General features: G+C 48.1%; 1 protein-coding gene across 8 annotated transcripts in view; it reads left to right on the forward strand.

The window, feature by feature from the left end:
• CNKSR2 (connector enhancer of kinase suppressor of Ras 2) overlaps window positions 1–23,622 on the forward strand; it is a 246,863-nt gene that overhangs the window by 29,715 nt on the left and 193,526 nt on the right. For all 8 annotated transcript variants that reach the window (XM_068144773.1, XM_068144776.1, XM_068144771.1 and 5 more), the window contains exon 2: window positions 17,569–17,732. In XM_068144773.1, the coding sequence (XP_068000874.1) occupies window positions 17,569–17,732 (164 nt within the window). The remainder of the gene's footprint in view (window positions 1–17,568; window positions 17,733–23,622) is intronic.

Consider the following 23,622-nt stretch of genomic DNA (forward strand, 5'->3'; position numbering starts at 1 on the left):
TGGATGGAAACACCAGCACAGGAGATTCCACGTCAACATGAGGAGGAACTTCTTCACTGTGAGGGTCACAGAGCACTGGAGCAGGCTGCCCAGAGAGGTTGTGGAGTCTCCTTCTCTGGAGACTTTCCAGCCCCAGCTGGATGTGTTCCTGTGTGACCTGTGCTGGATTCTATGCTTTGGCAGGGGTGTTGGACTCAATGATCTCCAGAGGTCCCTTCCATCCCCTAACATCCCATGATCCTATGAACTTCAGTTAGAGAACTTTTCTCTGGCAGTAAACTGATTTCACTGATGTGAGAGGAGACAGTGCCTGTGTATCTGTCTTGCTTCCTTGCAAATTGTAGCTTATGCAACTGGACTCCTGAGCAATAATTTAATCAGTGGCATCAGAAGAGCATTAAGCTCCATTAAATGTTGGGTCGCCATCAATGTCAGATGAGTATTAAATTATGGCTTGCAACTTAGCAGTGCTCCTCCAAAAGGCAGTGCTTAGCTTCTTGGCAAGCATACAGCAGTTTATTATGGAGCAGATGCTTCAGAGCTCAGCATATGACTGCAGTGTCAAGTTGTGTCAGAGGAGATGGGTCCAGCACTAACGTGGTGCTCTGAGAGGTACCTGTTATGGGATCTCTCTCCTACCTGAACCACGTGGGTTCAAGTGTTTCATTAATAGCATCTCTTGTTGAAAGCTTGGAAGTCAAAGCACTGCTCTGTCTGCCAAATCCTGGCTTGTGGTGTGAATAGGTTGTAATAAAATTCTCTCTGCAAATGCTGGAGATGTAATTCTCCTGCTAAAGAGGGAGGATCCCTACAGTCTGCTCAGAGCTTGAATTTTTCTGTGGAAGGAACGGGATTTTCCTTCTGGTTCTGGCACAGCATAATATTGCCAGCCTGGTATTTGGATAATTACTTTGATCAGAGGATCACACAGCAGCTGGGGGAGCTGGGGGTATTCAAGCTGGAGAGGAGGAGGCTCAGGAGAGACCTTTCTTCCTACCAGCCAGCCTAAACCAACCCTGGTGCAGCTTGAGTCTGTGTCCTCTTGTTCTGTCACTGGTTGCCTGGGAGAAGAGACAGGTGGATTTTTAGAATCTTTGCAAATGGATGTCTTTTTAGTGCTGTGATGATAATCAAACAGGCAGCTTTCTCTCAGGAATAGCCTGCTCAGCAGGAGCAGGGAGGTCCTTCTGCCCTGTACTCAGCACTGGTTAGGCCACACCTGCAGTCCTGTGTCCAGTTCTGGGCCACTCAATTCAAGAAAGATGTTGAGACTTTGGAAGGTGTCCAGACAAGGGCAAGGAGGCTGGGGGGAGGGGTCTGGGTCACAAACCCTGTGAGGAGAGGCTGAGGGAGCTGGGGGTGTTTAGCCTGGAGAAGAGGAGGCTCAGGGGAGACCTTCCTGCTGTCTGCAACTCCCTGAAGGGAGGCTGTAGCCAGGTGGAGGTTGGTCTCCTCTCCCAGGCACCCAGCAGCAGAACAAGAGGACACAGTTTCAAGTTGTGCCAGGGGAGGTTTAGGCGGGATGTTAGGAAGAAATTCTTACCAGAAACAGACATTGGCCGTTGGAATGTGCTGCCCAGGGAGGTGGTGGAGTCACCATCACTGGAGGTGTTTAAAAAGAGACTGGATGAGGTGCTTAGTGCCATGGTTTAGTTGATTAGGTGGTGTTGGGTGCTAGGTTGGACTCACTCTCAAAGGTCTTTTCCAACCTGGTTAAATCTGTATTCTGTATTCAAGTTGGAAAAGATCCTCAGGATCAGCAAATCCAGATCCTTCTTGTAATAGGGTTTGCAGAGCTGGACACAGTGCTCCCAAGTGTCTCTAGACAGTGTCCTTTCAGGTAGTTGTAGACAGCAATGAGGTCTCTCTCCCCTCAGCCTCCTCTTTTCCAAACTATCCATCCCCAGCTCCTTCAGTTGCTCTTCATCAGATTTATTCTCCAGGCCCTTCCCAGCTTCCTTGCCCTCCTCTGCCCTGGCTCCAGCACCTCCACATCTCTCTTGTATTGAGGTGCCCAAAACTGGACGCAATACTCAAGGCTGTTAAAAAGTGCAGTCCCAGAACCCTGCCTGTTAAACATTTTGTTTAACTCTTGGTTTTCTTTCCAGGCCAACAACTTGTTGAAATGTTAATATTAGACTATGAATAGTAAAGCTTCAGAATGTGCTCCCTATTACAGTTGTGAAACTGGAGAACCAGCTCCAAAGGGGACTTGAGCAGAGCAGAACCTGCCATAAGAAGAGGAGTTGCACCTTCTCTTTTACAGGCATTAGAATTCCCATTTGCTGTCTAGGAGTGCTTCATCCATGCTTTGTGATGAAAAGTCCTTTATTGCCTGAGGAGTTCAAGTTAGCAAAGCCATTCAGGAAGTACTGAGAAGTGTTAAGGTATCACTGTGTCTTAGCAAGAGGGTGAAATAATGTATCAGCTCTAGGGTGCATATGGTGCAGTGCAAGAGCAGGATAAGGCTGAAAAGTACATGCTTAAAAGATTGGTTAGCATAGGGAAATGGTGCTGGGAGTCATGCATTTGATGCTTTAGAATCATAGAATGGTTTGGTGTGGAAGGCACCTCCAAAGCTTCCAAAGCTCATCCAGCCCAAGCCCCCTGCAGTCAGCAGGGACATCCTCCACTAGATCAGGTTGCTCAGAGATTTGCCCAGCCTGACCTTAAAGATCTCCAGGGATGGGGCTTCAAGTACCTCCCTGGGCAAGCTGTTTGCAGTGTTCCACCATCCTCACAGTAAAGAACTTGTTCCTAACAGCCAATCTAAATCTGCTCTGCTCTCATTTCAAACCATTGTCCCTCATCCTCTTACTGCAGGCCTTTGCAAATAGTCCCTCTGCAGCCTTCTTGTTACTCCCTTTCAGGGAGGGGACAGGCTCTGCTCAGTTGCACCCTGTGATGCTGAAGGGACTGGAGCACTGCCCTGTGAGGAGAGTCTGAGAGACCTGGGGTTGCTTGGTCTGGAGAAGAGAAGACTGAGAGTATTCTCAGTCTATAAATATCTGAGGGCTGAGGTTCAAGAGGGAGGAGACAGGCTCTTCTCACTTGCTGCCTGTGATAGGACAAGGGGCAATGGATAGAAACTCCAGCCTAGGAGGTTCTACCTCAACGTGAGGAAGAACTTCTTCACTGTGAGAGTCACAGAGCTCTGGAGCAGGCTGCCCTGGGAGGTTGTTGAGTCTCTGGAGACTTCTAAAGCCCCCTCTGGAAGTGTTCCTGTGTGACCTGTGCTGGATTCTATGGTCCTGCTTTGGAAGAGGGGTTGGGCTGGAAGATCTTTGCAGGTCCCTTCCAACCCCTAACATCCTGTGGTCCTATGAACTTCAGTTAGAGAACTTTTCTCTGGCAGTAAACTGATTCACTGACGTGAGAGGAGACAGTGCCTGTGTCTCTGTCTTGCTTCCTTGCACAGTGCCATGCAGTCAGTAGTTAAAAGCAAACTGTTATTAATTTTGCCTGCTGCCGGCACACATTGCTTTCCATGAGAGAGTTCATTTCTCTTTTGCTGGAGGTAGGACATTGACAAGACTTGAAAGAGGCTTAACACATCACTGTAGATGAATTCAGCCTTTGAAGGGTCTAATTCCTGGTTGCTGCATATTGTTCATAGGCACCAATTGTATGAGCAAGTTGTTATGCAAAACAGCTGAAGTGTAGCTCAGGTTGTCACTTAAACAGATGTTTTTTTTCCATCTTAAAAAGATAAATTAATATATTTACAACTTTTGCAGAGCTGACAGCATGATTTTTTTAAAAGTATATTGACAAGGGAAATAATAGTAATAAAAAACCCCTGACAACTCTGTTTTGCTATGATCCAGTTGTCTGGCTTGCACTCCCACTCTGCAGCTTCTGCTTCATGCTGTAGATGTTCACGATGGAATGTGCTCTTCTCTCTTAAAGAGGGAGATGGAAGGGTGGGTGCCATCCTGAGGGACCTGGGCAGGCTGGAGAGGTTTGTGGGTTTTTGAAGATAATAAAGTTGTTTGTTGTTATCTTTTGGTTTTAGAATGGAATTAACCAGGTTAGAAAGACCTTTGAGATCATTGAGTCCAACCTATCATCCAACACCATCTAATCAGCTAAACCATGGCACCAAGTGCCTCATCCAGTCTCTTACTAAACACCTCCAGGAATGGTGACTCCACCACCTCCCTGGGCAGCACATTCCAATGGCCAATCTCTCTTTGTATGAAGAACTTCTTCCTCACATCCAGCCTGAACCTCTCGTGGTGCAGCTTGAAACTGTGTCCTCTTGTTCTGGTGCTGGTTGCCTGGGAGAAGAGACCAACCCCCACCTGGCTACAACCTCCCTTCAGGCAGTTGTAGAGAGCAATGAGGTCTCCCCTGAGCCTCCTCTTCTCCAGGCTAAGCAACCCCAGCTCCCTCAGCCTCTCCTCACAGGGCTGTGCTCCAGACCCCTCCCCAGCTTTGTTGCCCTCCTCTGGACACCTTCCAGCAACTCAACATCTTTCCTAAACTGCGGAGCCCAGAACTGGACACAAGACTCAAGGTGTGGCCTAACCAGTGCTGAGTACAGGGCAGAATGACTTCCCTGCTCCTGCTGGCCACACTATTCCTGATGCAGGTTGGGATGCCCTTGGCCTTCTTGGCCCCCTGGGCACACTGCTGGCTCATGTTCAGCCTACTGTCAGTCAGTACCCCCAGGTCCCTCTCTGCCTGGCTGCTCTCCAGCCCCTCTGACCCCACCCTGTAGCACTGCATGGGGTGGTTGTGGCCAGTGTGTGGTGGGCTGAGCAGAATCTCATGAGGGTCAATAAGGCAAAGTGCAAAGTCTTCAATCTAGATGTGTACAATCCTAAATATCAATACAAGCTGGGGGGTTGATGATGTTGAGAGCAGCCCTCCAGAAAAGGGCTTGGGAGTGCTGGTGGGTGAGGACATGGACATGAGCCAACAGTGTGTGCTTGAAGCCCAGAAGGCCAATGGCATCTTTCCTCACCTGGAGTACTGTGTCCAGTTCTGCAGCTCTTATTACAGGAAGGATCTTGAGGTGCTGGAGTGTGTCCAGAGAAGGGCCATGAGGATGAGCAGAGGGCTGGAGCTGCTCTGCTATGAGGACAGACTGAAGGAGTTGGGACTGTTCAGTCTGGAGAAGAGAAGGCTTTGAGAAGGCTTGCTTGAGGCCTTCCAGTATCTGAAGGGGGCTACAAGAAAGCTGGGGAGGGACTTTTGAGGGTGTCAGGGAGTGATAGGACTGGGGGGATGGAGCAAAACTAGAAATGGGTAGATTGAGATTGGATGTTAGGAAGAAGTTCTTCCCCGTGAGGGTGGTAAGACACTGGCACAGGTTGCCCAGGGAGGTGGTGGAAGCCTCATCCCTGGAGGTTTTTGCAGCCAGGCTGGATGTGGCTGTGAGCAACCTGCTGTAGTGTGAGGTGTCCCTGCCCATGGCAGGGGGGTTGGAACTGGCTGCTCCTTGAGGTCCCTCCCAACCCTGACAATTCTATGATTCTGTGATCTTGGGCTGCATCAGCAGAAGCATTACCAGCAGATTCAGAGCAGTGATTCTGCCACTTTGCTCTGGTGAGACCTCACCTGGAGTGCTGCATCCAGCTTGGGAGCCCTCAGCACAGGAAAGACATGGACCTGAGGAAGCAGGTCCAGAGGAGGGCCACAAAGATGACTGTGGGGCTGGAACACCTCTGCTATGAGGACAGGCTGAGGGAGCTGGGGTTATTCAGCCTGGAGAAGAGAAGGGTCTGAGGAGACCTAAGAGCAGCCTTCCAGTACCTGAAGGGGGCTACAAGAAGGCTGCAGAGGGGCTGTTTACAAAGGCCTGCAGGGACAGGATGAGAGGCAGTGGTTTGAAATGAGAGAAGAGCAGATTTAGATTGGATGTTAGGAACTAGTTCTGCTGGAACACTGCAACAGGTTGCCCAGGGAGGTAGCTGAGGCCTCATCCTTGAAGCTATTCCAGGTGAGTTTTGCCAAGGCTCTGAGCAGCTGGGTGTAATGGCAGATGTCCCAGCTGACTGCAGAGGTGGGGTTGAACTATGTGACCTTCAGAGGTCCTTTCCAGCCCAAACCATTCTAGTGATTAGTGAAGCTTGGGCTTGCAAATTTCTCTTTGGATGTACTTTTGTGTAGCCCCCTCTACTTCAAATAGAGTTTGAAGCAGATTGTCTTGGCCAAGGAGTTTAAACCTGCAGTGTTTTCAAGTTTTGAAGGCACACTGGACCAATGCATAACAGAATGTAATAAAGCTGTACTTGTATGGCTGTCTGGAAATTAATTTGAGCAGATTCTGTCCAGTTCTGGGTGATGTCATTGGGGTTCTCTCAGTTCTGAAAGGCTTCCTGAGAGAAGGCACACGGAGCCAGCAAACACCAGATGTTGTTGCTGGGATTGGAAGGAAAATCAAACGTAGGGGAAGGGAGAATAATCTGGAAGATGGATGGAAGTCATCCTATAAGCACTCCCAACCAAGCCTAGAATCCTTTCTACTGGTGCTCCAGAGAGGGGTTCAGGGGATGTGTAGCAAAACTGAGGAATTGTGTTGTAAAATTATTTTCATTGCTTTCAACCCTGTTGCCTGCCTGAGATCTGTAGGTCACAAACACCCTCCACCCCCAGCCTGAAGAAAGAATCTCACAGCTCTATCTGAACTATTAACAGGCTATTCACTATTATCAGAACTATCAACTACTTCCAGTGGTGGGTCACTGTAAATGTCTGAGGTGAAGGAAAGCTTTAACAAGCTGACCTGTTGGAGAGCAGCGAAGGGGAAAAGGACCTGGGGGTCCTAGTGGATGGGAGGTTGACCATGAGCCAGCAATGTGCTCTTGTGGCCAAGAAGGCCAGTGGCATCCTGGGGTGGATTAGAAGGGCTGTGGTTAGTAGGTCTAGAGAGGTTCTCCTCCCCCTGTTCTCTGCCCTGATGAGGCCACATCTGGAATCTTGTGTCCAGTTCTGGGCCGCTCAGTTCAGGAAGGACCTCAGGAAACTGCTTGAGGGAGTCCAGTGCAGAGCCACAAAGATGATTAAAAGAGTGGAACATCTCCCTGCTGAGGAAGGGCTGAGGGAGCTGGGGCTTGCAGCTTGGAGAGGAAGAGACTGAGGAGTAAGCTCATTCCTGTTGGTAAAGATGTAAAGCACAAGGGGAAATGGCGGAAGGTAAGGAATAGGAAATTCCATGGAAACACGAGGAAACACTTTTTCCCTGTGAGGGTGACAGAACACTGGAGCAGGCTGCCCCAGGGGGGTTGTGGAGTCTGCCTCTCTGGAGACATTCAGAACCCACCGGGATGTGTTCCTGTGTGACCTGCTCTAGGTACTCTTGCTCTGGCAGGGGGGTTGGATTGGAGGATGTTTTGAGGTCCCTTACAACCCCTCACATTCTGTGATGCTGTGATTTAACAACTGTTGTAGTGTTTCTTCAGAGACACAATGTTCCAGAAACTCTTGGCAGCAAAACTGGTTTTGGTGGTGAAGAGCTGTGTGGAAGGCTGTGGAAGGTAGAGTTTATCTGATTATTTTGCATAGCAGCATCTATTGGGCCAGGTGAAGGAGAAGGGAGAAGATCCCTTCTTGTGTCAACAGCACTGTGTTCAATGTGACTGCTCTGGACTGTGCTGTAGCAATGCTTGGGACAATGTGGCTGGAAAGCTGTCTGGGAGAAGGGGACCTGGGGGTGCTAATGGACAAGCAGCTGAAGAAGAGTCAGCAGTGTGCCCAGGTGGCCAAGAAAGCCAAAGGCATCCTGGCTGGGATCAGAAATGCTGTGTCCAGCAGGAGCAGGGAGGGTATTGTGCCCTGGGACTCAGCTCTGGTGAGGCCACACCTTGAGTACTGTGTCCAGTTTTGGGCACCTCAATACAAGAGAGATGTGGAGGTGCTGGAGCCAGGGCAGAGGAGGGCAAGGAAGCTGTGAAGGGCCTGGAGAATAAATCTGATGAAGAGCAACTGAAGGAGCTGGGGATGGTTAGTTTGGAAAAGAGGAGGCTGAGGGGAGACCTCCTTGCTGTCTACAACTACCTGAAAGGACCTTGTGGAGAGGTTGGTGCTGGTCTCTTCTCCCAGGTAATTGGTGATAGAAAGGAGGGAATGGCCTCAAGCTGTGACTGGGTAGGCTTAGACTGGACATCAGGAAAAAAATTTCCTTGCCAGAGTGGTCTTGGCACAGGCTGCCCAGGGAGGTGGTGGAGTCCCCAAGCCTGGATGTGTCTAAAGGTGGGTTGGATGTGGTGCTTGTGGCTGTGGTTTAGGGGTGACCCTTGTAGAGTAGGGTTAATGGTTGGGCTTGGTGATCCTGAGGCTCTCTTCCAAGCTGAATGTTTCTGTGATTCTGTGAAATGCAAACATGTGCTGGCATCTGAAAGAACAACCTGTGCTTATTTACTTGCTTGGTTAATGTCAGGGATCTGCTTGGCTTCTGTAAACATCTTTTGACTGCCTTATATATTATACTTGGGGTTTGGGTTTGTTTTTTTTTTATGCTTTCATATGTGATTCATTTGTGTTTTGCAGAGTGGTGGGCTGGTTCCTGAGGCAGTGTATGTGAAAGTGCTGGAAGTGATGAATATGAGAAGTGGAGCTTTGCTCTTTCTTCTCCTTTGTGACAGTCCTACACATATCAAAGCGTTTGACCGGGGATTTTTTAACTTACAGCTGTTTCTTTGTCATGTGGAGGCGGATGTACTGCTTCTGTTCTGCCCACAAACTCTAAAACCATCCCAAATTTCATACTGTGCTGAATTGTATGAGCCTCCTGCTAAAGAGAGCATCCAGCCTGGGAATTGCATGGGCGGTGTGAGAGGGAAGAACGAGCGGGAGGGAGTTCACCCAGAGTTTGAAGAAACTTTCCCTCCTGCCTGCCTGCTGTAGGCTTGGACCTCTGATGGCTTTGCACTTCTTAGAGTTGTATGTGCACAGCTGCAAATAATCATGGGAGACAGGGAAAAACGGTAGAAAATTAAGATTTTTTTGTCTTAAGTCCTGAGGGGGTGTTTCAGCCTCACAATGAGTCCCTTCTGAACTGCTGGGAGAAGCCAATACCACACCTACTTAGAATCATTGAATTGTCAGCCTTGGAAGGGACCTCAAGGATCATACAGTTGCAACCCCCCTGCCATGGGCAGGGACACCTCACTCTACAGCAGGTTGCTCACAGCCACATCCAGCCTGGCCTTAAATCTCCAGGGATGAGGCTTCCACCACCTCCCTGGGCAACCTGTGCCAGTGTCTCACCACCCTCATGGGGAAGAACTTCTTCCTGACATCCAATCCGAATCTACCCATTTCTAGTTCTGCTCCATCCCCCCCAGTCCTGTCATTCCCTGACACCCTCAGAAGTCCTTCCCCAGCTTTCTTGTAGCTTACTTCAGATACTGGAAGGCCACAAGGTGGTCTCCTTGGATGTGGTAGTTGCATTTCAGTGCTTACAGTTCTTTGTGGGAATCTGGGAGGTTGTCAGTGCTGCGTGGTGCAAAGATTTTTGGAGTTCAGGTGCTTCTGCAGTAGTGCCACTGCAGCTGGAGATGTGCAGCTTCTGTGAGATTTTACAGAATCACAGAAACATTCAGGTTGGAAAAGACCCTCCAGGATCACCAAGTCCAACCATTAACCCTACTCTACAAGGGTCACCCTTAAACCAGAGCCCCAAGCACCACAAGCAAACCACCTTTAAACATATCCAGGGTTGGTGACTCCACCACCTCCCTGGGCAGCCTGTGCCAATGCCTGACCATTCTTGCAGGGGAAAAATGTTTCCTCATGTCCAGCCTAAACCTACCCTGGTGCAGCTTAAGGCTGTTCACTCTTCTTCTATCCCTTATTACTATCCTTTCTTCTATAACCTGATTGCTCTCTACAACTACCTGAAGGGATGTTGTAGCCAGGTGGGGGTTGGTCTCTTCTCCCAGGCAACCAGCACCAGAGCAAGAGGACACAGTCTCAAGCTGTGCCAGGGGAAGTTTGGCCTGGATGTTAGGAAGAAACGTGCTGCCCTGGGAGGTAGTGGAGTCCCTGGAGGTGTTCAAGGGGGGATTGGACGTGGCACTTGGTGCCATGGTCTAGTCATGAGGTCTGTGGTGACAGGTGGGACTTGATGATCTTTGAGGTCTCTTCCAATCTTGGTGATACTGTGTGATACTGTGATGGTTTAGTTGATTAGATGGTGTTGGACTGGATGATCTTGAAGGTGTTTTCCAACCTGGTTAATTCTGTATGTAGTTGCTCTTCTCTGCACCCACTCCAGCCTCTCAGTGTGTCTCTTGCATCGAGGTGCCCCAGGACATCCACTGTGGGTTGTTTGGCTCCTCTCCCTTCCAAAAGCTAAGAGATTTCTGCTAGCCTTTAGCAGCCACACCAACTTTTCAGCACACTTCAGCGTTTCCCCTGTGCAAAGGCCACAGCTGTAGCTGAACAATGTGGTGGTTGTAATCCACTAATGAGTCCTAAATATAACAATAATTATAACCTCTTGCAGTGAGAACAATATTGATAATCAGGGCTCCTAGTCCTTGCTTCTTCCAGAAGCTTGACACTGTTTTGTCACAACGTTACCCGTGGCTGAAGATTTCAGACCCTTTGCAAAACTTGCATGGGGCCTTGGGCAAAGATTATGGCTTTGCTGTGCAGATGGAAACAGAGGACACCCAGAGAAATAGGAGTGGTTACATTTGTCAGCAGCCAAACAGAGCACTTTAGAGTTTATTCCTGCAATTACCAAGCCTAACCTGCAATGATAAGCTCTGATGTTAAGCAGTCCAACAGCAAGAACTGGTTTTATTGGAAATATGTCCTGTTAGACACCACCAGGCTTGTGGCTATAAATCACAGGATCATCCAGGTTGGAAAAGACCTCCAAGATCATCAAGTTCAACCTATCACCCAACACCATCTGATCAACTAAACCATGGCACCAAGTGCCTCATCCAGTCTCAAACACCTGCAGGGATGTCAACCCCACCACCTCCCTGGACAGCCCATTCCAATGGCCAGTCTCTCTCTGTGAAAAACGTTTTTCTAAGATCAAGTCTGAACTTCCCCTGGCACAGCTTGAGACTCTGTCCTCTTGTTCTGGTGCTGGGTGCCTGGGAGAAGAGACCAACCCCCACCTGGCTGCAACCTCCCTTCAGGTAATTGTAGAGAGCAAGAAGGTCTCCCCTGAGCCTCCTCTTCTCCAGGCTAAGCAACCCCAGCTCCTTCAGCCTCTCCTCACAGGGCTGTGCTCCAGACCTCTTCCCAGCCTTGTTGCCCTTTTCTGGACACCTTCCAGCATCTCAATGTCCTCCTTGAATTGAGGGGCCCAGAACTGGACACAGGACTCAAGGTGTGGCCTAAGCAGTGCAGAGTACAGGGCAGAATGACTTCCCTGCTCCTGCTGGCCACACTATTCCTGATGCAGGCCAGGATGCCCTTGGCCTTCTTGGCCACCTGGGCACACTGCTGGCTCATGTTCATCCTACTGTCAACCAGTACCCCCAGGACCCTTTCTGCCTGGCTGCTCTCCAGCCACTCTCTCCCCAGCCTGTAGCACTGCCTGGGGTTGTTGTGGCCAAAGTGTAGAACCCAGCACTTAGGTGTGTTCAATCTCCTGCCCTTGGACTCTGCCCAAATCATGCTTGCTGCTAGCCTAAGTGTACGCTTTCTGTCTCTCTGACTTCTCTTTTAAACTTAACTTTCTTTTTCCAAGAAAATCACTTTTAAAATGTGGTCCATGTGAAATTCTTTCTGAAATAGAGCTGTGGTGAGCCATGTGTGATCCATTCGGCCTTGATGCTTCTGCACGTTTCTGATGGACAAAACTGTCATTTATTGCCACCACGGCCATGCAGTTGTGATGTCCAGGGTTCATAAGAGTTTAGGATCATGGAATCATAATCACAGAATGTTGGAGGTTGGAAATGACCTCGAGAGATCATCCAGTCCAACCCCCCTGCCAGAGCAGGAGCACCTGGAGCAGATCACATGGGAACACATCCAGGCAGGTCTTGAATGTCTCCAGAGAGGGAGATTCCACAACCCCTTTGGGCAGCCTGTTCCAGTGTCCTGTGAGCTGAGGTGTTCCATCCCTTGGAACATCTTTGTGGCCTTCCTCTGGACTCACTCCAACAGCTCTGTGTCTTCCTCCTCATGAGGACACCGGAAATGACCACAGTATTTGAGGTGGGGTCTCACAGGAACAGAGTCAGGGGGCAGAATCCCCTCTCTTGCCCTGCTGGCCACAATCCTCTTGATGAAGCCCAGGGCACAATTTACTTTCTGGGCTGCAGGAGTCTTTTGAGTTGTTTATTCCACACTGAACCTGGTTTTTGGGTGTTTTATGTTGCCAGCAGCTATGAAGTGGGGATTTAAATGCATTGTGTTTCCTCTTTCATTGTCTAAAACTAGTTTTTACTTGGCAGTACCTCTTAGCTGATCTATTGACTATGAATAGTTGAAAATTCTTTGGGGGGGGGGGGGGGGAATACATCTCCCCTAAACTGCACATCCAGCCTGGCCTTCAAAATCTCCAGGGGTGAGGCTTCCACCACCTCCCTGAGCAACCCGTGCCAGTGTCTCATCACCCTCATGGGGAAGAACTTCTTCCTAAGATCCAGTCTCAATCAACCCTTGTTTTCTGGGAGATCTACTCATGTTTTCTGGATGAAGATTGTAAGAAACAACTCAGCCCTACAGGGAAGTCTTACATGCTTGCAATCTCCTACTGAACACTTCAAAGTAGGACAATATCTCAAAGAGATCATGATGTGTGTGTCTTGAAAGAAGCAAACCAATACAGGTTAGGGGTTGCCCTACTGGAAAGCAGCTCCATGAAGACCTTGGAATGCTAGTAGACAGCAGGTTCTGCATGGGATAGCAATGTGCCCTTGTGGCAAACAGAGCCAATGGACCCTGGGGTGCAGCAAGAAAAATGTGGCCAGCAGGGCTAGGGAGGTTCTTCTCCCCTTCTACTCCGCCCTGCTGAGACCACACCTGCAATACTGCGTCCAGTCTGGGGCTCCCCAATTTAGGTGAGATAGAGACCTGCTGGAGAGAGTCCAACAGAGAGCCAGGAGGATGATTAGGGGACTTGAGCATCTCCCCTGTGAAGAGAGACTGAGAGCCCTGGCGCTGTTTAGTCTGGAGAGGAGAAGGCTGAGAGGGCATCTGATCAATGTCTATCAATATCTGAGGGGTGGGTGTCAAGTGGAGGGGGCCAAGCTCTTTTTGATGGGGCACAGTAATAAGCCAAGGAACAGTGGACACAAACTTGCACATAGAAGGCTGATCTCTGAGGTCTTTTCCAACCTTAATGATTCTATGATCTGTGTAGTTTCAGCTCAACATGAGGAGAAACTTCTCATGAGAGTGACAAAGCTCTGGAGCAGGCTGCCTAGAGAGGTTGTGGAGTCTCCTTCTCTGGAGACTTTCACGACCCATCTGGATGTGTTCCTGTGTGACCTGTGCTGGATTCTATGGTCCTGCTCTGGCAGGGGGGTTGGACTCGATGATCTCCAGAGGTCCTTCCCAGCCCCTAACATCCTGTGATTCTGTATATAAAAAAAGAATTGCCAGATGCCTGGCCTGACATAAAAAAAAGGAGCTGTCAAATGCCTGGATTGATATAAAAAATAAATAATTGCCAAATGTCTGGGTTGATGTGAAAAAAAACCCAAAACAAAAGAGCTGCTAAATGCCTGGATGATAGCAGTATAGACAGAAGAGCAGAACTTTGTGCACTGCTTTTCTGTAATTCCAGGCCAAAGTCCTCTATCTGCAAACCACATTTGTCCTTCACTCTACACAGTTATTCCCTCTCTCTTTCTGTATATATCTGACTCAAGATGCCAAAAGCATTAAAATGAAAACAAAAAAACCCACTAAAAATAACTGAGAAGATACAAATAATTATTCTGGCACAGGTTGCCCAGGGAGGTGGTGGAAGCCTCATCCCTGGAGGATTTTTAGGCCAGGCTGGATGTGGCTGTGAGCAGCCTGATCTAGTGTGAGGTGTCCCTGGCCATGGCAGGAGGGTTGGAACTGGATGATCTTTGAGATTCCTTCTGACCCTCACAATGATTCTATGAGATCAAAAACTGAAATTAACCCTTTCTTGCTCAGTTTCTACTGTGCTGCTGTTGTAACAAAATGAATTCCTTGCACAGTAATCTGCCTGATTTTTTTGTGCCTATCGGCCATTGAAAATGGTTTCATGGTTTGATGAATTCTGCCTTGGGCCAGGTAGAACTCAGTGATGGAAGATTGGGGGGAGGGAGGGAAACAGCTCCAGTATGTTCTGCTGCAAGAGAATTCTACAGAGGTGTTTTGCTGGGGGTGGTTTTTAGGTCCTAACCACTGAGCTGTTTCTTTTTGAAGAGTTTTCTTCACATCTGCCATGGGTTTTAGGTGATACAGTCTCACAGATAAGGGATTTCTGTGGTGTGTGGGTTGTGTGACATCTTCTAGGGGTAGAAATGAAGCAAACCTCGACAAGAAGAGATTTCTTAATACCTTGAGGTTGGGTAGATGCTGGACTTTGAGGAAAACACTGTGTGATGAAGGAAGATGTTGGTTTCCCCAGTAGCTTCCAGGGTGTTTCCGTAGATCCCAGGCAACTGATGTGCCTGGGAAGTGATTGTCCCCCTGTACTGTGCAGTGCTGAGGGCATGCCTGGAGTGCTGTATTCAGTTTTGGGCACTTCAGGACAATCAAGACATTGGAGGGGCTGGAGTGGGTGCAGAGAAGAGCAACTAAGCTGGGGAAGGGCCTAAGGAATGAAAATGATGAAGAGCAGCTGAGGGAACTGGGAGTGTTGAGTGTGAGGAAGAGGAGGCTAAGGGGAGACCTTATCACCTTCTACAACTACCTGAAGGGACAATGTAGAGAGGTTGGTGCTGGTCTCTTTTCACAGGTAATTAGGGATAGAAGAAGAGGGAATAGCCTTAAGCTGCACCAGGGGAGGTTTAGGCTGGACGTGAGGAAATGTTTTTTTCCCCCTGCCAGAGTGGTCAGGGATTGGCACAGGCTGCCCAGGGAGGTGATGGAGTCCCCAAGCCTGCATATGTTTAAAGGTGGTTTAGCTGTGGTGCTTGGGGCTATGGTTTAGTGGTGAAGTTGGCAGAGTAAGGTTAATGGTTGGACCTGATGGTCTCAAGGCTCTTTCCAACCTGAATGATTCTGTGATCCCAAGTTAAATGGCATTATCAGCTACCAACATCTGCTACCTGTAGCTCTCCTCCTGCTGTTCTGAATTTAGCAGTGGCTGGCTGGCTGCTGTGGCTCTGGGAACAAAAGAGGTGGCTGGGGAATGCCTTTTGGTATCCCTATTATTATTGGTATCATTATTTATTATTGTAGGGTTTTTATTATTTATTTCTTCCCTTCCTTTCTTTCCTCTCCCTTTTGCTTCCTTCCCTTTTGCTTCCTTCCCTTTTGCTTCCTTCCCTTTTGCTTCCTTCCCTTTTGCTTCCTTCCCTTTTGCTTCCTTCCCTTTTGCTTCCTTCCCTTTTGCTTCCTTCCCTTTTGCTTCCTTCCCTTTTGCTTCCTTCCCTTTTGCTTCCTTCCCTTTTGCTTCCTTCCCTTTTGCTTCCTTCCCTTTTGCTTCCTTCCCTTTTGCTTCCTTCCCTTTTGCTTCCTTCCCTTTTGCTTCCTTCCCTTTTGCTTCCTTCCCTTTTGCTTCCTTCCCTTTTGCTTCCTTCCTTCTCGCTCGTTCTTCTCAGATTTTCTTAATGGAAAGAATTTGCTCTCTTTTAATTAAGAAGCAAAGCAAGAGCAATAAATTACTCTAAAAGGGCTGTCTATTTAGGGATGGAGGGGAAGTAGTTGTGGCAAATTACTCTGGAACCGTCACGCAATCCTCAGTGAAATTATTTTGTTCTTTCCTGGTTGTAGATTTGACAAAATTGGTGAGTCAAGCAATTGTCAGGAATATTTTTGTTGACTTTTCTCCCCCCTCTCACTTACTTACCGTATATGAACTACAAGCATCTGTCTAGATTACATCTGAATGACAAAAAAAAACCACAATAAAGAGCAAGAGGAGGAAGAGTAATGGTTTTATTTGGAATTAAATGTCAGTTAGTGTTTATTAAGTGCATCTGTCGTGTCTTATTCTGGACTTCTGTTGCTATTCTGGACTCCAGCAGCTCAGAAAGCCTATCACATCCTGGGCTGCATCAAGAGAAGCACAGCCAGCAGGTCGAGGGAGGTGATTCTCCCCCTCTACTCTGCTCTGATATGACCCCACTTGGAGCACTGTGTCCACTTCTGGAGTCTCTATTACAGGAAGGATCTGGAAGGTGTCCAGTGAAGGGCCATGAAGATGAGCAGTGTGCTGGAGCTCCTCTCCTATGAGGACAGACTGAGGGAGTTAGGGTTGTTCAGTCTGGAGAAGAGAAGGCTCCCAGGAGACCTTCTTGTGGCCTTCTGGTATCTGAAGGGGGCTTCAAGAAAGCTGGGGAGGGACTTTTTAGGGTGTCAGGGAGTGATAGGACTGGGAGGAATGGAGCAGAACTAGAAGTGGGCAGATTCAGCTTGGACGTTAGGAAGAACTTTTTCCCCATGAGGGTGGTGAGACACTGGCACAGGTTGCCCAGGGAGGTGGTGGAAGCCTCAAAAGCCTGGAAGTTTTTGAACGCCAGGCTGGATGTGGCTGTGAGCAACCTGCTATAGTGTGAGGTGTCCCTGGCCATTGCAGGGGGATTGGAACTGGATGATCCTTGAGGTCCCTTCCAACCCTGACGACTGGCCACTGGAATGTGCTGCCCAGGGAGGTGGTGGAGTCACCATCACTAGAGGTGTTTGAGAAGAGACTGGATGTGGTACTTGGTGCCATGGTTTAGTTGGTTAGATGGTGTTGGGTGATAGGTTGGAATTGATGATCTCAAAGGTCTTTTCCAACCTGGTTAATTCTATTCTATTCCAAATGGCCTTACTTTCAGGTGCCAGGCAGAGAAGAATACCTGGTTTTCATTGCTGTTTCATCTGTTTGATGTTAATGATAAGCATCACTTGGATGAATGGAGGACTTCCATTGAAATGCCTTTGGAGCACGCAGGTCTTAATGCTGTTTGGCAAGACATGATGCAGTGGTTTCTGAGAGGGAGAAATGAAGGTATTCCCTCTGTGCACCATGCTGAAGATTCATGTTCAATGTCATTTTATAGTTTGAGTGCACCCTCAGTGAGTTCACATTATGTTAGGGGTTGGAATGGACCTCTGGAGATCTTCAAATCTAACCCTTCTGCTAGAGCAGGACCATAGAATCCAACACAGGTCTCACAGGAACACATCTAGACAGGGCTGGAAAGTCTCCAGAGAATGAGACTCCACAACCTCTCTGGGGAGCCCATGGATTTTGCAGACAGCACCAAATTATCCACAGGTGGAAAAGCCATAATGGCTGCAATAGCTCTCCAAATAGTAAGATTTCTTGAACCTGATTCATTTATTGGTTTTGTAATATTCAAATAATTCTTTTAAAGATAGGGCAAATACTCTTCTGCTGGTTGAGTTTTGGTTCCAGCTCCGTTCTTATTTATTTATACTTCCTGTGGCAGTACAAAAAAAAAGCTGCTAACTTTTGGCTTCCCTTCTTCTGTCCTCTTTCTGCAGGTCTGGATGATTGCCTGCAGCAATACATAAAGAACTTTGAGAGAGAGAAGATCAGTGGTGACCAGCTCCTACGTATTACTCATCAAGAGCTGGAGGATCTTGGAGTCACACGGATTGGCCATCAGGAGCTTATCTTGGAAGCAGTGGACTTGCTCTGTGCCCTGGTAAACATCTGGGGGTAAAACTAGGAGGAGTGGGGGGAGAGGGAGTGAGCAGTGTTTGCATATTCACAGTTTGTGTATTCAAATTTCTAGTTCAAGAGACTCCTGGTGTGTAATTTAATGGACAATTTAACATTTGAAACCAGGGTAAGGATGCTGCAGGGACTGGAGCACTGCCTGGTGAGGAGAGGCTGAGAGCCCTGGGGCTGTTTAGTCTGGAGAGGAGAAGACTGAGAGGAGATCTAATGTTTATAAATATCTGAGGGCTGGGGGTCAGGAAGGAAGGGACAGGGACAGGCTCTGCTCTGTTGCACCCTAGGATAGGACAAGGGGCAGTGGATATAAACTCCAGCACAGGAGGTTCCAGCTCAACATGAGGAGGAACTTCTTCACTGTGAGGGTCACAGAGCATTGGCACAGGCTGCCCAGAGAGGTTGTGGAGTCTCCTTCTCTGGAGACTTTCCAGCCCTGTCTGGATGTGTTCCTGTGTGACCTGTGCTGGACTCTATGGTCCTTCTCTGGCGGGGGGGTGGACTTGATGGTATCCAGAGGTCCTTTCCTGACATCCTGTGAGCCTGTGATAAAGAGCAGTATCTACTGTTAGGGTGGTACTTGTTAAATAAAATGGAGATCATTGGAGGTGTTCAGGAGGAGACTTGATAGGGTGCTTGGTTGCATGGTTTAGTTGATTAGGTGATGTTGGATGATAGGTTGGACATGATGATCTTGAAGGTCTCTTCCAACCTGGTCTGGTCTGGTCTATTCTATTCTAGGCTTTCTAAAAGAAAATTTTGTCTGAAATCACAAAAGAACTGGGCTGGAAAATCTGGAATGTGAAGCAGTTCTATGTGTGCATGCAGTCTTTGAGCACTGATAGCCCTGCATGGGCAAGGTGTCCTGATGTCATTGATCACTGTGCCTTTCATGTAAATCATATTTTAGATGCTTGTTCAAGCTTGCTGAAGTGCAGATGCTTGTATTTTGCTAAAGAAGGGATTAAACAGTGAAATAACTGTGTGTAAATAATATACACATATTTGGTGGAGCATCCAAAGAGATCACTGCAGGCCTTTGGAAATAGTTCCTCTTGTACCCCCCTTCAGGTAGTGGAAGGCTGCTCTGAGGTCTCCCCAAAGCCTTCTCTTCTCCACACTGTACACCCCCAGCTCCCTCAGCCTGTCCTCATAGCAGAGGTTGTCCAACCCCCTGATCATCTTTGTGCCCATCTTCTGGACCTGCTCCATCAGGTCTATGTCCTACCTCTGTTGAGAGCTCAAGAGCTGGACGCAGTACTCCAGGTGAGGTCTCCCCAGAGCAGAGTGGCAGAATCACCTCTATCCCTGGAGATATTCAAGGTCAGGCTGGACAAAGCTCTCTGAGCAACATGATCTAGTGGAGGTGCTGACTGCAGGGGGATTGAACTAGATGACCATTGGAGGTCCCTTCCAAGCCAAACCATTCTATGTTTGCTAAAGGAGGGTTCAGCCTCTCATGCATGACCAAACCTTTGGCACAAAAGCTCTCTTGAGCACTGCAGCCATTGCTTGGTCTTAAGCCAAGACATTCTTTAAAGCCCTCTGCTTGGAGGTCTTTTCCAACCCAAACCCTTCTACGATTCTGTGATTCTATGACTTTGGTGCAATGCTTTTTCTTCAGTCAGGTCATGTCCTGCATAACTTGGATTATCTGCCTGGTGAGGGGTTTGGTGCTGACTTCACCCTTCACACAAAGATTTTTGTCTGTGCTTACTAGGATTAGTAATAGATTTGGTACACTCTCTGCATTCTTTGCTGCAGGAAGGATTGTCAACAGCTCTGGTGATGTACCTGGTGATGTTTTGTCTGGTTTTTTTAATGCATACCACTTCTCCAAGCCTCAGAAGCAGCTTTAGGAAAGTTCAATCCCAGTAGAGGCAATCAAAGGTGGTAGAAAAGCTGCTCTGAAGAGCTTGTGGCTTCTTGGTATTCAAGCAGCTTTGCTGAAGGTTCTATTGTTGCATCTTTGGGAGAAGAGATGTAAGGAGTAATGCAAACAAAGGAAGAGGGAAAAGAGGGGAAAAGAAAAAGACCAACCAACCAAAAAAAAACCCCAAAACCATTAAAAACAGAAGGAGAGCTTTTAGATTATCTTCTGTAGAGTACTTGATCTAATAACATTGCAAAGTGTCTCAGTGCAACCACTCTGCTACAAGGACAGGCTGAGGGAGCTGGGCATGTTCAGCCTAGAAAAGAGAAGACTCTGGGGGGGACCTCAGAGCTGCCTTCCAATACCTGAAGAGATCCTACAGGAAGGCTGCAGAGGGACTTTTCATAAGGGTGTTTAGAAACAGGACAAGGGGGAAGGTTTGAAGCTGAAGGAGAGCAGGGTTAGACTGGAGCTGAAGAAGAAATTGATCAGCACGAGGGTGGCAAGGCTCTGGAAGAGGCTGCCCAGGGAGGCTGTGAATGCCTCCTCCCTGTGGGTGTTCAAGGCCAGGTTTGAAGAGGCCTTGAGCATCCAAGTCTAATTGAGGCATCTCTGCCCATGGCGGGAAGGTTGGAGTAGATTATCTCTAAGGTCTCTTCCAGCCTAAGCCATCCTATAGTGGTTTTAAGTTAAGTCATAGAATCATAGAATCAACCAGGTTGGAAAAGACCTCAGAGATCATCAAGTCCAACCTATTATCTAACACCGCCTGACAGCTAAACCATGGCTCCAAGTGCCACATCCAATCCTTTTTGAACGCCTCCAGTGATGGTGACTCCACCAACCTCCCTGGGCAGCACATTCCAATGGCGAATGACTCTCTCAGTGAAGAACTTTCTTCCTCACCTCCAGCCTAAACTTCCTCTGGCACAGCTTGAGACTGTGTCCTCTTGATCTGGTCATCTCTTTGCTTTTAAAATAATGGAAAGGATGCAATCCTTAAAAACAAACCAAAAAAACCCCAAGCCAACAAACCCAGTCCAAAACAGCCAAAACCAAACCAACCAAAACCCAATGCAAACAAACAAAACTACTTTTTAAGAAGAGAACATAAAGAGAATTATTCTCAAAATACATTTTCTTGTCAAACAGTGCAAAAGGAAACAAGCAAATAAATACCTTAATGAAATGAGACAAAAATCTGAGTTGAGGGTAACCATTGCTAACTATTCACACCTGGAGTCCTGTGTCTAGTTCTGGGGCCCTCAGTTTAGGAAAGATGTTGAGATGCTGGAAGGTGTCCAGAGAAGGGCAAGGAGGCTGGGGAGGGGTCTGGAGCACAGCCCTGTGAGGAGAGGCTGAGGGAGCTGGGGTTGCTTAGCCTGGAGAAGAGGAGGCTCAGGGGAGAGACCTTATTGCTCTCTACAGCTACCCGAAGGGAGGTTGTAGCCAGGTTGGTGTCCCAGGCACCCAGCACCAGAACAAGAGGACACAGTCTCAAGCTGCACCAGGGGAGGTTTAGGCTGGATGGTAGGAAGAAGTTCTTCCCAGATAGAGTAATTGGCCATTGGAATGTGCTGCCCAGGGAGGTGGTGGAGTCACCATCACTGGAAGTGTTTAAAAAGAGACTGGATGAGGCACTTAGTGCCATGGGCTAGCTGATTGGATGGTGTTGGACTCGATGATGTCAATAGTCTTTTCCAATCTGGTTAATTCTGTATTCATCCTTCCCAGACACAAAGGGGCTGGGGCTCCTTCAAAAAGAAGCTTATCTTCTCAGAACCACCCCTTCCCCCTCCCCCTCTCCCTCTGTATTACCTGTTATTGCTTTTATTCTCGAGTGTGTAATTACAGATGTTATCTTTGGACAAACAAATGCAACTTCTGTTTGTAGCTGCCTTTATCTTAGGCAAAATGTTTAGGGAACTAAGCTGAATATAAAATGAAGGATTTTGTAGGAAAGGCTAAGCCTGCAGCCTTAATTCCTGTAGCAAGACTCTACCATCCTGGTCCTTGTTGAACATCCACTCTTGTCTACTATTCTGAGTTCCTCAGAAAAAAAAGGTGGTGGGGCACTGGCACAGGTTGCCCAGGGAGGTGGTGGATGCCTCATTTGAAGGCCAGGCTGGACGTGGCTGTGAGCAACCTGCTGCAGTGTGAGGTGTCTCTGCCCATGGCAAGGGGTTGGAACTGGCTGATCCTTGAGGTTCCTTCCAACCCTAACAATTCAGTGATTCTATGATTCAGTAGAGGATGTCCCTGCTGACTGCAGGTAGTTTGGACTAGATGACCTTTGGGGGCCTTTTCCAACCCAAACTGTTCCTTGAGCCTGGGGCTCTGTGTTGCCCTACTTGCTGTTGTGACACTGATCTCAGTGTCTCCTTGACTCATCTCTCTCAGTCTTTTCCAAAGCCTTTTCCAACATATATTTCCTTGCTCCTGGAAACCTTTTCACTCAGTTTCTCTTGGAATTCATTTGCTCTTCCTTCCAAATCTCCCTGGGATTCTCCTCCTCTGCAACACCCACATGAAAGCACTGTCATAACTCCACAGCACACCTATCTCACCAGATGCTCTTTCCATTCATTCCCTCTTCCAGGGCTCTGCTGCATTTCCTCTTTCTGTTCTTTTTCTTCCTCCTTAAGGGCAGGAGATTTATGCAATCACATCAACCCTTCTGCTCTCACAGATGCTGGGTGGCTTTGCCCTTATTCTCATTTTTTCTTCTGCCTTCTCCTTTCCAACATTTGAACCCATCAGCCATTGGAAGTGGATGATCCTTGAGGTCCTTTCCAACCCTGACAATTCTGTGACTCCTTTAAAGCATAATCCTCTTCTAATTGAAGCTGGGTTGTTTTGCAGTCTCCCAGTTGGCTCCTCAGGGGTACAAAGTGTGATTGTTATATTGATTTTCCTGGACTTAATTGGAATTTATTTTTCACCAATCAGATAAGCCTCTTAGGAAATGTAATTCAGAGACAATCCTTTTGGCTATACTGGTCCTGTACTTACAGACTTCTTTTATTGAAGCAGTAAATATCTTTCCTGCTTAGTGCTTGCCCAGTCTGATTCTGCACCTGGGTTGGGCCAATCCCAGGCACAAATCCAGGCTGGGTGCAGAATGTTGAGAGTAGCTCTGAAGAAAGAGACCTGGTGGTGCTGATTGATGAGAAGCTCCCCAGGAGCCAGCAGTCTGCTCATGAGGCTCAAAAGGCAAATTGTCTCCTGGGCTGCATCAAGAAGAGTGAGGCCACCAAGGCAAGAGAGTGGATTTTGCCCCTTTACTCTGCTGTGGTGAGACCACTCCTCCTACACTGTGTCCAGTTCTGGTGTCCCTAGCATAAGAAGGACACAGAGCTGTTGGAGTGAGTCCAGAAGAGTGCCACAAAGATGATCCAAAGGCTGGAGCAGCTCTGCTGTGAGGACAGGCTGAGGGAGCTGTTCAGCCTGGGGAACAGAAGACTCCAGGGGGGACCTTAGTGCTTCCTTCCACTACCTGAAGGGATCCTATAGGAAAGCTGCAGAGGGACTTTTCATCAGGGGGTCTAGAGACAGGACAAGGGGGAATGGTTTGAAACTGAGGGAGTGCAGGGTTAGACTGGAGCTGAGGAAGAAGGTCTTCAGACGTTGCCCTGTCAGCTGTGGATGGGGCAAATTGCAAAGCAGATGCTTGCGTTGCATGCCTGGACTTCACAGGGTAATATTTTCTCCTGTAGGAAAGTGAAGAGGATGAGCAAGTAGCTTTGGCTGGCATTGAAAGAGCATGGGACCTTAAAGCCAGGTCTAGGCCACTGAGGAGTGCTAAATGACAAACTACTTATCAGCATAATAGTTGAGAAGCAGTCATGATCAACAGCACTGTTTAAAGGATGTTCTTCATTGATTTTTGGACAGAAGGTGGGTGGGTGGCTGGCTGTGTTCTCTTAGAGTATTCCCCTTTTGTCATAAGCACTTGAAAGGAATGCATCCTCCAGTAGTTGTTAGCTGA

The sequence above is a fragment of the Melanerpes formicivorus genome, unplaced genomic scaffold, assembly GCF_026170545.1.
Source record: "Melanerpes formicivorus ecotype bairdi unplaced genomic scaffold, bMelFor1.0.p_v2 SCAF_11, whole genome shotgun sequence".
In the NCBI taxonomy this organism is placed as follows: Eukaryota; Metazoa; Chordata; class Aves; order Piciformes; family Picidae; genus Melanerpes; species Melanerpes formicivorus.